We start from the raw sequence: 13635 nt of genomic DNA, 5'->3' as shown, positions 1-13635 counted from the left end.
GAGTTTTAGTTCCTTTCAGCACCATTTTATGGAAAGTAATTTAAATACACAGATATAGCGCATGACCGAAAAAGATTGTACCCTTTTCTTTACTTTTTTCTAGGTGCCTAATATGTGTGGAGAGAGGTGTCACTGGCAAAGACTGCTATTAGATACTCCAAGTTTTGACAAAAGATCCCAAAACCACAAAAACACGATTTTTTTTTTCCAAGACGGCGCGCACACAACAACAGAAGACATTTTGTGTAGTGGAATGCGCAAAGACAACGTCCGTTATGGTAGTTCAACAGAATTTTCGGCGATCGCAGTTTGGGGTCAACCCACCTGACAAGAACTCTATTAAGTGTTGGCACATGCAACTCATGGAGACAGGTTGCCTATGCTAAGGAAAAGGCAAAAAGGATCATCATAGAAGCCTTTGCTGCTGCTACAAGAAACATGTTAATTCGACTAGATACCTGCCGCATCACGAGGGACGGACATACTGAATCCTTGTAAGGTATGGAAAAAAAAAAAACTTGATATATTACCTTGCTTTTGGTGTAATAAAGAATTCTAATATCACATCAGGGACATGAGAGTATTTTTTGAAAAGGGTACACTCTTTTTCGGACCTTATATACATATATGAAGTCATACATACAAGATTTCCGAGATTATAAAAGCAGTCTGGATATTTTTTCCTATGTTGTAAAGCAGTAAAGTAGCTTTTCTCTGCTTCTTGATGTTGCTTTTGGCCTGAAAGAACAATGCCTAAATTCATCCATGCAGCTGCGAAGTCTGGCCTGTAAAGAAGAATAATGAAAAATTAGGTCTCGCTTCTCATATAACTGAAAAAAAAAACTGTTCAGAAACAATATATATATATTAGACCGATATGGGTGCACGAATGAATTGTTTTGGAGCTACAGAACGCCGAAAATTGGCCAGAAAGGCAAAAACTTAAGTCATAAATCGATGAATAGCCTATTCTTCACTTATCATATGGCAACGTCCAAGTGAACAATGAAGTCGGCCACCCATCATTGAAACCAAATAAATGAAAAATGAAATCTTTGAGTTTTACGTCCAACGATTATGCCGGTTAGGCTAAAGGAGACGGTGATGATGATGATGAGTAATGAATGAAATGGTGGAATGAAGAAAGTGGGAGGAAACGGGAAAACCCCGAGAAAACCCACGCACACGGTGTTTGTCCACCACAAAGTTCAATCGGCGGGGGCTGGGATCGAACCCGGGACTCCAAGCACCAGTGGTGAACGCGCTACCACTGAGCCACTGCGGCCCATCATTGAAACCAGTTCGAGACCCAAATGACATGTGGCATGATCTTCTACAAATAAATTTAAGTTGAATCACCCAACGTAAATCCACAACTGACACCACAATCCGTGAGAGGAGTCGCCGTATAAAAATCTTTGCATCTGACAATATTTTTTCCAAGTTCAGTGAAAAAGCTGTTCTCGCCCTTGAATCAATAGTACAATAGGACCATGTCTCAATAAGCATTTACTAAACGCATTAAGATATTAAGACTTGGAATTTAAATATAAGAAACATTATAATTATAAGATAAGTAAGATTAAATAACAAAATAGACTACAGAAAACAACAGTAATAAGATTTTAAGATTTACATTCATTGCCTTTTTCTTCTTTTTCTTACAGGTACAGATACATTCCAAGATGTCTATAACGTTCTTAAGATGGTTCCCGTAAAATGCTTTAGCATATCACAAAGTATTCCCTTTCGTTCCAACGTAGCTTCACTTCAAACCATCACAACGGCCTCGCGTAGCGTAGTCGCTAATGCTCTCGTCAGTGATGAGAACAGTTTCGGATTCGATTCCCGGTAGGAACACTCGGTCGAAAAAGTGTAAAAGCTCTTTTAGACCAGTCACTTTGAGTGAGGCCTTTCTCATTCATAACAGGCAAATTCCGGGATAGTAACTACCATGCAGCTCCCAGGCCGCTTCCTTCCTTCCCCAGGGCCCAGAAGGAAGTCCATGATGTCTTTTAGCAACAAAAAATGAGATTAGCGACTGAAAACTAATAGAGATTCCACACCTATGGAACGGCGGTACAAAATAATCATTCTGTTTTTTTACCCGACATTTCGTTCTTGGATTATGACTAAAGCTCAAAAGACGTCCTGGTTTAACAAGGACAGTACAGAATTTATATTATCTGTTCCCTTCAAAGTTGATCAACGCTCAAAATGTTCCGGTTTTCCTCCAAAACGGAAGTTTATTATTTCTCGTGCCATATTAAAAAAAAAAAGTAACTGATACTCAATTAATAGAAATAATCTCTTCTGTGTCACTTTTGGTAACCGTTGAAGTATTATCTAATTAATTCTGATATTTCACGGAAAAGTAAATTCATAACTATAGATACGCAGTAAATTTTCACAAGGTGTCCCGGTTTTATAGTCTAAAAATCCGGAAGCACTGTTATGAAGCTTTTTATATACCTAGTCTTATCATCAATACCGTCCCAAGTTTTGAGGGTGGCTGCAGTTTCGCCTATACAAGCGAGCGACGTCAAGAGCAGTATCGCCAAGAGTGAGTTATTGCTGGATGAGCTGAAAATGTATAAATGTGTCAGTTGTAAGTATACAATACGGAATGGGGCAAGTATGAAAATCGTGTGGCCGTGACAGCGTTGCACAAGGTAGGTAAATCACCAAGGGAGATTTTTAAAACTCTCCAGAAGCTGCAAATTAGTTAAAAAAAAAAAAGTTTACCGTACTATACAGCGCTTTGTTGAGACTGTAACTGTGAAAAATCGCCCGCGGCAAGGAAGATCACGCACAGTATGAACACCGGAACTTGTGAAAGTAGTGGTGGCGCGTGTCCGACGAAATGCAGTTAGGAAACAATCAGTTATGGCTCGTGAGCCAAAGATATTGAAAATCTCTGTCTTGCACGTTAAGCAGTGACCTGGGACTCCATGTTTACAAACAACGCAAAGGACATCTTCTGACAGATGAAATGAAGCGCCCGAGGCTCTTAAAAGCAAAACGCTTACTTAAGCGTTACGCAGCAAATGGGCACAACCGAATCCTTTTCACTGATGAAAAGATTTCAGTATTGAGGAGACTTTCAATGCCCATAATGACAGGATATATGCCACACTTCTTTTCTGTAAAAAGGGGGTCAAAACGTCAGCCAAAGTGTATCAGAAGACAGTGATTGAGTGACTAGTCAAGAATCTCACCAACACTCTCTTCCATGAAAAGAAATGGAGCTTCCAGTAGGACTCAGCTTCAGCACACAGGGCACGGACAACCCAGCAATGGCTGGAGGCAAATGTTCTGGACTTCGTTTTCACTTCAAATTAGCCTTCTGCATGTCAAGACGTAACCTTTCAGACTGTAAATTCTGGTCTAAGCTTTAAGAGATGGCTTACAAGAAGAGACATCCCAATATTGAAAGTTTAAAGCTGTCTTTTCGGAAGGCAGCTCCAGGTTCTCCAGTTGATGTGTTGCGTAATGCAATTGACAAGTGGCGGCAAAGACCGTGGTGCAAGCTAATGAAGGTCATTTTGAATAATTATTTGTAATTTTCGTTTATAATTCATCCATGTAACTTATGTTATTAATATATTGAAATATATCTAACCATTTTGTATCAATGTGCTTAAAACTTTTTATATAGCGCCGACCAATTTTCCGGAACCTGTAACTCCGAAACGAGGCATTTGTGCTCCCATGGTTGGTCTATATAGTTTTCAAAGTTTTTTGATAATGTTTTAGAACATCCTGTATACCAAATGACATATTCAATTTAACATCCTTAGTTCTTTCCACTGTCCAGTGGCTAGCGTGTGTGCCATTGGTGCAAGTGGTCCCGGGTTCGATTCTCAGTGGATGGGCACTAACAACTTAACCCTTATCCGGGCAAGCGGGGCCTCCCAGGCCCAGTAGCTTCATATATTTTTTTCGAATTTCTCAATAACCATAAATATTTCGATGGCATAAAATTCTGAATTCTTCTATCTTTAGTCAAAGTTAAAGTCATGAACATATCGAGTTGGTCAGGTTAATAGAGTTGGTAAGGCCCCAGTTGCTCGTCTACGTTACAAAAATATCTTGCTCGGACAAGGGTTAATTTCACAGGCATTCACTTTCATTAAACATTCGTCTCCCTTACCCTAAGAGGCATAACTCTTGGAGTTAAACTTAACAAAAAAAAAAGTTCCAGATTACGCCCTTTACGCTAATGAAAATTAATGAAAGGAATGATCAAGAAAAAATGGTAGGATGAGGACGTGGGAGAAAACACATACACACACAAGATAAAACCCACCCATAAACTCACATGTCCTGGAATCGAACCAAGTACTGTTTATACCAGAGGTTAGTGCTATATCACTGAACCACTGTGCTCCCCTCATACAATTGGACTAACTTAATGTAACATAATAACTGAAATCCAGTGAAATTTTAATTATAACACATTTCTATATATCCACACTAAAAAATTTTTGAAACTTAGTTTCACTGAAAGATTAATCCTCACCTTAATGATACAGCCTTTCGTAGGAGTGCTTCGGCCTCTTTGAGATTTCCTTCGTCTTTTAATATATTTGCCAGATTATTCATAGCTTGATCATAATCTGGATTCAGTCTGCGGAAAGAAATATACACGAATATTACTTAAGAACACAATATTAACAAAACAGTTGAGATAGGATCATTTTCGACCGGGAATAACCACTATAATTATTTCTCTGGATTATAATATGATGAAAAGAATTCAAAGGTTGGTTGGTGATTGTAGTTTAGGTCTTTTCGAGAAGAAAAAAGCAAGTTAAAAAAAAAAGAAAGAAAGACAGAACTGACATCGACGTCTGCTGGATCTGTCACCTCCAATCCTCGTTTTTATTCCCACCCCGCAACTTGTTGTTGTTGTTGTTGTTGTTGTTGTTGTTGTTGTTGTTGTTGTGGTGGTGGTGGTGGTGGTTCCGCCTTGCAGAAGCGTTACAAAATTCACTTTTTTCACGTCAATATGGGAAGTTCAAGACTCTCTCGAGGTTGGTACACGTTTCCGAAAAACAATAATCAATTTATAAGTAAGAAAAGAATGCGAGTTCAAGCTCTGAGCACGTGATACGATTTGCCTCAATACGTTAAATGTTAAGTCTAGTTTCTTTACGTTTGCTATAGAGATACATTTGATAGGAGATACAACAAAATGAAATTTTCTTTTTTGTTCTACAGCTCATAATTCCAGCTTATTTTCCTAGATATATAGGGCTGACATACTTAAGCTTGCTCTAACTTTTCGCACAAACCGGAAAGAGGGCCAATATAATATTCTGTTTCATTCAATTTATTAAGATCCATCTTTACGTGATGCGATTAACAATCTGGAAAAATAAAGATGTATTCTTACCTTAAAGCCTCTCTATATTCTGCCACTGCTAAGGTACGATTCCCGCTGTCCCCTCCATTTTTGGCTATATTATAATGTACTTTTGCGTTCAGAGGGCAAACGTCTAGTCCCGTTTTAAACAACACTTTCTCTGTTCTCCATTCAGAACTTCTCAATATTGCTCGTACACTTAGTATCAACAGCAAATACATGTATCCCACTTGCAGCAGCTGAAAAACACATAAATGGCACATGTATTATGTACTATACATATTATTCGTATAATTTAAACAAACAAACAAAAAAGTAAAGGCTTTGTAAATTAATCATGGACAATACTTTTTCTTATGATGTTTGAGATTAGCATTATGCTACAAGTAACCACGAGTGCACATTTATCAGTAAACAATATTTTGCGTACAAAAACTACCAGCGTGATATACTGTAAGTTTTACGTTAGAAAGTACCATAAGGATATTTTATATACAATACCCAGGGGGGAAAGAGGAGTCAGTTTCCTCCCACTTTTTTTGAAGTGACCCTTTAATATATATATTTTCATTTGGAAATGTAAACATTTAGTACGTATTACTGGTTCACAGAAAAAATGGTGCCATATAATGTTTGCCATTGCGTGAGTACGTATTGGTTATTTGTCTTCTCGCAAAGTTAAGAAAGCTACAGAATTGCATTTTAATTGCAATTCAAAGCAATTAATATTGCAATTACGTATTTCTTTAAACGTCGTAGCATATGTTTGTAGTATTTACTGTCTTTCATTTTCTAAGAGTAATAACATACATTTAATGGGTGTGTGGATTTAAAAATTAAGTTGTTCATTAATCCCCAGTTTCAATATAACTTCTACAAAACAAATCTCATTATTCATTGGTATGATTAATATTATCCTTTCTATTTATTTGTTTTGCAAATTTATTATTACATAATTTCATCACACAATTTTCCAGACAGAATTTTAAGATGTTCATCAGCAAGGAATCAAATCTCTTCTTACACTTTCATTGTTTAAGAGTACAAAGGGTTAGAACCTACTTGCGTTGCTCTTGTTAATTTACTTAATAAAATATGAAATACGATATATGGTATTTTAACTGAAAAATATAGTAACCTATTAGTTATATAATCTTTTGTCAAACAAAGTGTTAGAAGCAACCAGGAAAACTAATACTGATATACAAATATTCCAATCATGTCTGGCCCATCTTTCCCCCCCTCCCCTCTTACTTTTCAACATCCAATCGCTGCCACTGATAATACCTTACGAAGAACCCTTTTCTAAAGCAACCTGCTGCGAAGAATTTATTACTAAATCTTAATAATCGATGTTTTATAGTATATTTAGTAATCAACATGTTAGTGTAATGCTTAGTCAAATGAAAACCAACAGACTTGTTGCTATACAAAGAGTGAAGAATGTACAACCTACCAGCGAATCAGCCCGAGTCTCCGACTTCTGCTGCGATGCAAAGCTGCTCTTTATGTATCCCACCTAATTTTCATGAAGATGTTTATAATTAATTAAATAAATTTTTTTATATTCCATCTGTGTTTTATTTTATTTGATCTGACGTTACAAAAGCGATTGCCTTTGTCATCAGAGTTCCACTAATTTAACAGTTTTAAAAGGACCCTTAATAAATAAATAAACATATATATATTGTAGATGGGGAACCTCCGAACTGGGAAAAATATAGTTGCTTTTTTACATTATACAGGTTGGAGCAGTCGAAATGCATGTTTCTTAAACCGCTAATACTCGATGACGAGTACGGGTATTGACTTTAAGCGACCGTTGACTGACAGTGCAGACAATGCAGTTTCAGTTGCTATGACGCGTTGAAGCGTAGAGCATCTTCGTTCGCGGTCGAGCAGTTCTTTAGAAACAATGATTCTGTGGTCACGGTTCATCGTCTTGTCAGTCGAAAGTTTAATGTCGGACGTCGAGGTACAGTCCCAGATCGATACACTATACTCCGATGGGTTGCAACGTTCAGAAGTATTGGATCTGTGATGAGAAAAAAACCACTTGGTCTTCCCCGTTCAATTGGAACTCCGGAAAACGTAGACACATTGAAAAGGGCAAGTTTTGCTAGTCCCGAACGATCCACTATGCTGGGTATGTCACGTCGTTCGCTTCATCGCATCTTACATGATGATCTCAAATTTCACCAGTACAAAATAATGATTGTCCAGCAACTACGTGAAACGGACTTTGTGTAGCGCAGATAATTTTGTGGCGTGATGGACGCTATTCTTAAGGAAGATGTAGATGTCCCAGAATTTATGAGTGATGAAGCCCATTTTCAACGGGATGGTTATGTTAATGTACAGAAATGCTCTACGCTAATAGCGATTGAAACTGCCTTGTCTGAGCTGTCTGCCAACGGTCGTTCAAAATCAATACCCCTACGCGTCGCCGAGTACTAACGATTTAAAAAAATAAGCGTTAAAGACCTGCTCCACCCTGTATAAAGACCTGAAAATTTGTAAATTGTGACCTGGGAAACCTGCAAATGTCAGGGAATTCGTGCTCGGGGAAATAAGTGGGAACCCTGTCATTGAACCGAAGTAATTAAATTAACGTACAAATTGGTGAGTAATTTTTACTCTTTATTTTAGGTGTATTTTACTTTATTGACAAAATTCAACACATTTCCCCCCCTCCCCCCCAAAAATACGAGGATAACTAACCAGTTTTGTTCTGGATAATGTTGCCAACTGCCTTACACCAAGTACTACGAGCATGCAGAATCCTGCAGACGGAAGATATAGAACTCTTTCTGCTATAACAAAACCAACTCGGAAGAAGATGTTCGTGGCTGGCAGAAATGGCACAAGAAGTAAAGCCAAAGCCATGGTAAGACTTCTGTAAAAAAAATAAACGGTGAACATAGATTAACAAAAGCATTAGACTGACAAATAAAAGTAAATTAATAAAATACTAGAACATGACGTATAGTATACAAAGAGTGAAAAAGTGGATGACTGAACCTGGACTCGAGACTGGGATCTTGTGCATGCCGTGCCGATGCGTTAACCACTATGCTATCCAGTCCGTTTCCCAGATAACCCATACTCCTTGTCACGCTTGAAGTCGGTGCTCTTTACTTACATCAGATGGCTTGTACCACAACCTACATATGGCTTGTGCTTGAGCAATTCAGTAACCAATTTCAGAACAACTTTGACGGTAATAATATGATTATATATTAATGAAGGAAGGAAACAACCGAATTTTTTCTACACACCAAATTCTCTGTAAGTGTGAATTCCACCACCTTTCTGTATTATCATTGCATTCACACCTACCGAGGATTTAGTGTTTAAAAAAAAATAATTCTTTCCTCCTTTCATTAATATACCATATAGTCTTCGAAGTTTCTGAAAATTCGATAAACTGTTTTCACAATGCTACAGCGACAATGTAACGGTAATTTCACGAGCGATTTTCCTGATTTCCCTAATTCTCTACATGAGCTACATTGAAAGTTCTCTTAATTCGAGTATTTTCTGCTGCTAAATACTTACATCGTTAGGGGTAGGATGATTATTCAAGACAAATGTGAAAGAAAGATGAATATCACAGGAATAACACGAAACCACGAATAAGAAGTCTAACACAAAAAATACAACTTCAGAAAATATATGTAGACCAATATTTATATTGTGGAATACAGTGTTGTTATAATTCATAACAGAGATTTCACATCTCGATAGCAAATACGAGGGAGGATCAGAAACTAAAGCTACAAGGCCGATATTTTTGGAGTTTCGTCTGTTATAGAGAAATGAGGAGTGTACGGTAATTTTAATACATGGAGTTGGCAACTATGTAAAGTTCCAGCCATCCGCCACCTGCGGCGCTATTTGTAGGTAAATAAAAATGGCAACCCATTTGGAAAACTGGTCTCGCGAAGTTCGCTCAGCTCAGTTATTCGATTTCTGTGGACCAAACATGTAACCGCGCCTGAAATTCAGCGGCGCTTGTACAAATTTACGGAGATACTGTAATGTCTCGTCAGCACGTCGCAAAATGGTATCGAGTTTGCAGCTGGTACAGAAAACGTTACTGCATGCAGCGCAGAAGACCACTGTTGAAACAGTTTCGCTGGAGCATCATTGGCCACCCTCCCTACAGCCCGGACCTCGCTCCAAGCGACTTTCACCTGTTTTCGCACTTGAAGGGAGCACCTAGAAGGTCGTCGCTTCGCTTCAGACGAGGAGGTGAAACACTTCATGACAACGTGGCCTAACGCAAGGACAGGATTTCTACCAGAAGGGAATCTTCAAACGCATTCCACGATGCTACAAGTGCGTCAACCGACATGGAGACTATGTCGAAAAATAACCTAATGCATATATGTACTATCTGTTGGCTGAATTGATTGTATGACATAATATATACGTGTTTCACTGGAGGCTATATATTGTATGTAGGCTCGTACTGAAGCAGAAAATACGGGAGGTCGGACCCAGGGCAGCAAATTTAAAAATCGAGATTGAAGTACGTATGCAGAGAAAAGGACGCTGTCAACGAAAGAAAGAAATTTAAGGGAAATCTATAATGAAAAGTGTTTAGTGTTTTCCTAGTGGTGGCAGAATTTTAAAATATAACAAGTGTTTTGAAAGAAGAGAGAAAATAATATGATTTTACCAAGCTGGTGAGAGAAATTCAGATAGACCAAAACAGTTCTGATGTTGATTTCCAGTACTAACAACTAACGAAAAATTGGAAATCTGGAAGTCCGATTTCCTTTCAAAGAACTTTCTTTTTTAGTGGGAAAGACAAGTATAAATAACATCAAGAAATAAATTCACACAGAGGAAATAACTATTTAAAGAAAAGAAAAAATAGATCCTGGTAATGCTTGTTTAAATTATTTACTAATTATTTCTTTTATCTTTTCAGCTTATACTTTTACAGGTTATGCAAGGTGTTTCTTGCTCATACGTATTTTTTTTTTCAGGTTAAACTTCTTCAAGCACTTTACCTCTACTTAAGCTCTTCCGGGTTTCGCACTAAGGAATGTAGTTTAATCTCTCTTCAAATAAAAGAGAAAAATAAATAAAACTCACCTTCTATTTCTATCGTTTTTCCACGTAAACCCTTTATACAGCAAGACTAGTACAGTGATCCAGAAAACTAGAACAGCAATTCCTCGGAGATCTGTTATTGAGTCGAGTAATGGCACACATCCCATGGACCAGTCAAAACACAGCCACACAGGACATACAAGGAGCCAGGCATTTATGGCATAGATGAAATTGTAACTCAGGACCTACGAAATATAATACAAATACGTGTCTTCAGCTAAAGTATTTTTTCCTTTCGAGTTTATTTATATATTTATATAGTGAATACAACATACTACGTAACTGCACTCATTCAGAGTGTAATACAACAATTATACATTAGCTAATCAACTCTATGTATCACGAAAATCGAAGGTTCACATTCACTCTCAATAGTTACACAAAGTATTTAAATGCCCAGGTCACTCTTTTAATAACTTATACAGGAGAGATAGGGACTTCAAGAAAATCGTAGACCTTTACTTTGGCGGCCCTAGTACCCCTTCTAATTGTCACATAGACATGAACTATACCTCGTTGTAAAGGTTATGGAACACAGATTTCAATGAGCTAACTTTGTGCCCTCCCCCCCCCCGTACCAAACCCGTACAAGAAGAAATTTTTTGTAAAAAAAAAAAATTGTGTTTGGAAATTTGTGAGCTGGCAACACTTTTACTCGTTTACGCGGGGAAAAAAATATTTTTACATGTACGCCAGACATTGGGTACAATCATATAAAAAAAGTGAAGGGTGAAAGTTCAATATCAAGTGAGAAAAAAATTCCGAACGTGTTACCTACGAGCATCAGCCTGTACATATTTTTCGAAATATTTTGGTCTACCCTAACGCCCCTAATTGGCACAGAGATATAAGCTATACCTAGTTGGAAAGTTTATGGAACACAGATTCCAACGAAGTAACCTCTGAGCGCAACCCGTGAAAGAAGAAAAAATTCAAAAAATTAAAGAAAAGAAAAAAAAATTTCGAAGCTTATGGGACTAAGACAACACTGTTACTTGTCGTACAATGAAAAAAAAAATATTTTCACGTGTATGCTACACATTGAGTACAATCACATAAAAAAATGAAGGGCGAAAGATCAATACAAAGTGAAAAAAAAGTCCAAACCTGTTTCCTGCGAGAATCACCCTGTACGTATTTCTCGAAATATTTTGTTCTACCCTGACCCCCCTAATCGTCACAGAGATATAAGCCATAATTCGTTGGAAAGCTTATGGGACGCAGATTCCAACGAGGCAACTTTTGTGCCCCTGTACCCAATCCGTAAATGAAGAAAAAAATGAAAAAATTGGAAAGCACACATTTTCTCGAAGTTGGCAACACTGTTATTTGTCGAGCACAAGAATGGCCATACACAGGGTATCATTAGTTAGGATATTTATTTATCTTTATTGATACTAGTTTTTATGCTTGTATCTCCTTTGGAGGGAGAGTTTCCTTCCTTCCTTCCTGCAAATGCAGAGGGAGAGGGGAACTAAAAGCATCCAACTTTCGCCCCCCTTCCCTTCCGCTGCTGGACACCCGATGTGGACGAAATGCATACCATTGGTAAGTTTCATCCTTCCTAAAGAGATAGACACCTAAATAATCTCGCTAAGTTAATTAGAAGCGGTGGATTAAACTGCCGGCTCAGCCCCTGAACAGTTTCTTTCTGTTTAAATTGCCTATGCCAGTCACTCGTAATTAAAACCTTCCTCAACTGAAATTAATTTTACTCCTACACTATAAATAAATAAATAAATAATAATAATAAATTACTTTCGGATGACGTCCAGTGTTTTACGATATAATACAATATTAACTTGGATGCGCTCTTTTGATGATCAATTTTCCTTCAATGCTCATCTATATTTCTGACAAAATTCTCAACTGTCTTTCATCAGGATGTTGTTAAGCTTAAATTGTGCAGATGTTTGGTTAAATCACATACTACTATATAGCACTTCAGTGGCAATGAATTTGATTATAATAATTTTTTTAAGTGCTATCCTTACGTGATCACATATATACTTCCATTATAGTATTGTGTTATATTTTGATATATGAGGTGTGTTCAAAAAATATCGAACCTTTGGTTGGCCAACATACATTTATTGATTTGGAAATCCGAAACACTAATCTCCTTCAAAGTAGTCTCCTTGGTAACACAAACACTTCTCCCAGCGCTCCCGCCTTTGTTGGAAACGCTTCTGGAACGCTTTTTTTTGGAATGGTGAACATCCATGCCGTCGCATTCCGCATGATGTCTTCTCTTGACTCAAATCGGGTTCCTTTTAGTGGCATTTTCAGTTTAGGAAATAACCAAGTCACACGGAGCCATGTCAGGTGAGTAGGGAGCCTAACAACACTCAGGAATGTTGTGTTTGGCGATGAAAGCTTGAATCAAATTTCACGAACACTCTCCTCATGCCCAAATTCTCGTTTAAAATTGAATGTACCGATCCGATTGAATGGTTTCCGCTTGGGTATCGCCAAACTTTTAATCTAGGCAAAATTTGAGAAAATATCGCTGCTCAAGTATTTCTATCATTTTACAAAAATCTGAAATCCGACGACCGTTCACTACATGTCTTCACTCGTTGGCCGACTGCGGGGGCTCAGTGGTAAAGCGTTCGCCTCCGGTGCTTGGGGTCCGTGGTTCGACCCCAGCTCGCGCCGTGTGGACTTTGTGGTGGACAAACACCGTGTGCGTGGGTTTTCTCGGGGTTCTCCCGTTTCTTCCCACTTTCTTCATTCCAACATTTCACTCATCTCTCATCATTACCGTCTCCTTTAGCCTAACCGGCATAATCGTGGGACGTAAAACTTAAAGATTTCATTTCGTTGGCCGACTGCCAGCGACTAACACTATCTGCGCGCGGAGAAAAAAAATCACGACTGCGCATGAGTGTCCCAGCTACACTGAAGAAAGTCTCCTGCGCTTCATTGGTTGCACGGTAAAAAAAAAAAAAAAAAAACATGGTTCGATTTTCTTGAATACACCTCGTATATTTTATCAGTTCAATCAGTGTTTCAAGCCCTGTGGAAATAAAGGAAGTGACAGGTAAGGCAAAAACATGGTTACATCCTCCGATGTTTAACAATTACTACACTTAAAATTCAGATAAATGATTTACATTCACAACAAAAATATTTTAATGTAA

General features: G+C 37.9%; 1 protein-coding gene across 2 annotated transcripts in view; it reads right to left on the bottom strand.

The window, feature by feature from the left end:
• LOC145693652 (protein O-mannosyl-transferase TMTC4-like) overlaps positions 1 to 13635 on the bottom strand; it is a 66743-nt gene that overhangs the window by 26069 nt on the left and 27039 nt on the right. For both annotated transcript variants that reach the window (XM_081769866.1, XM_081769867.1), the window contains exons 7-11: positions 10475 to 10677; positions 8090 to 8264; positions 5399 to 5607; positions 4523 to 4630; positions 644 to 785 (exon numbers count right to left, since the gene is read on the bottom strand). In XM_081769866.1, the coding sequence (XP_081625992.1) occupies positions 644 to 785; positions 4523 to 4630; positions 5399 to 5607; positions 8090 to 8264; positions 10475 to 10677 (837 nt within the window). The remainder of the gene's footprint in view (positions 1 to 643; positions 786 to 4522; positions 4631 to 5398; positions 5608 to 8089; positions 8265 to 10474; positions 10678 to 13635) is intronic.

This window comes from Thermobia domestica, chromosome 8 (genome assembly GCF_964235325.1).
Source record: "Thermobia domestica chromosome 8, izTheDome1.hap1.1, whole genome shotgun sequence".
Lineage (NCBI taxonomy): Eukaryota > Metazoa > Arthropoda > Insecta > Zygentoma > Lepismatidae > Thermobia > Thermobia domestica.
The sequence above is the reverse complement of the archived record's forward strand: the minus strand, read 5'-3'. Positions and strand labels throughout refer to the sequence as shown.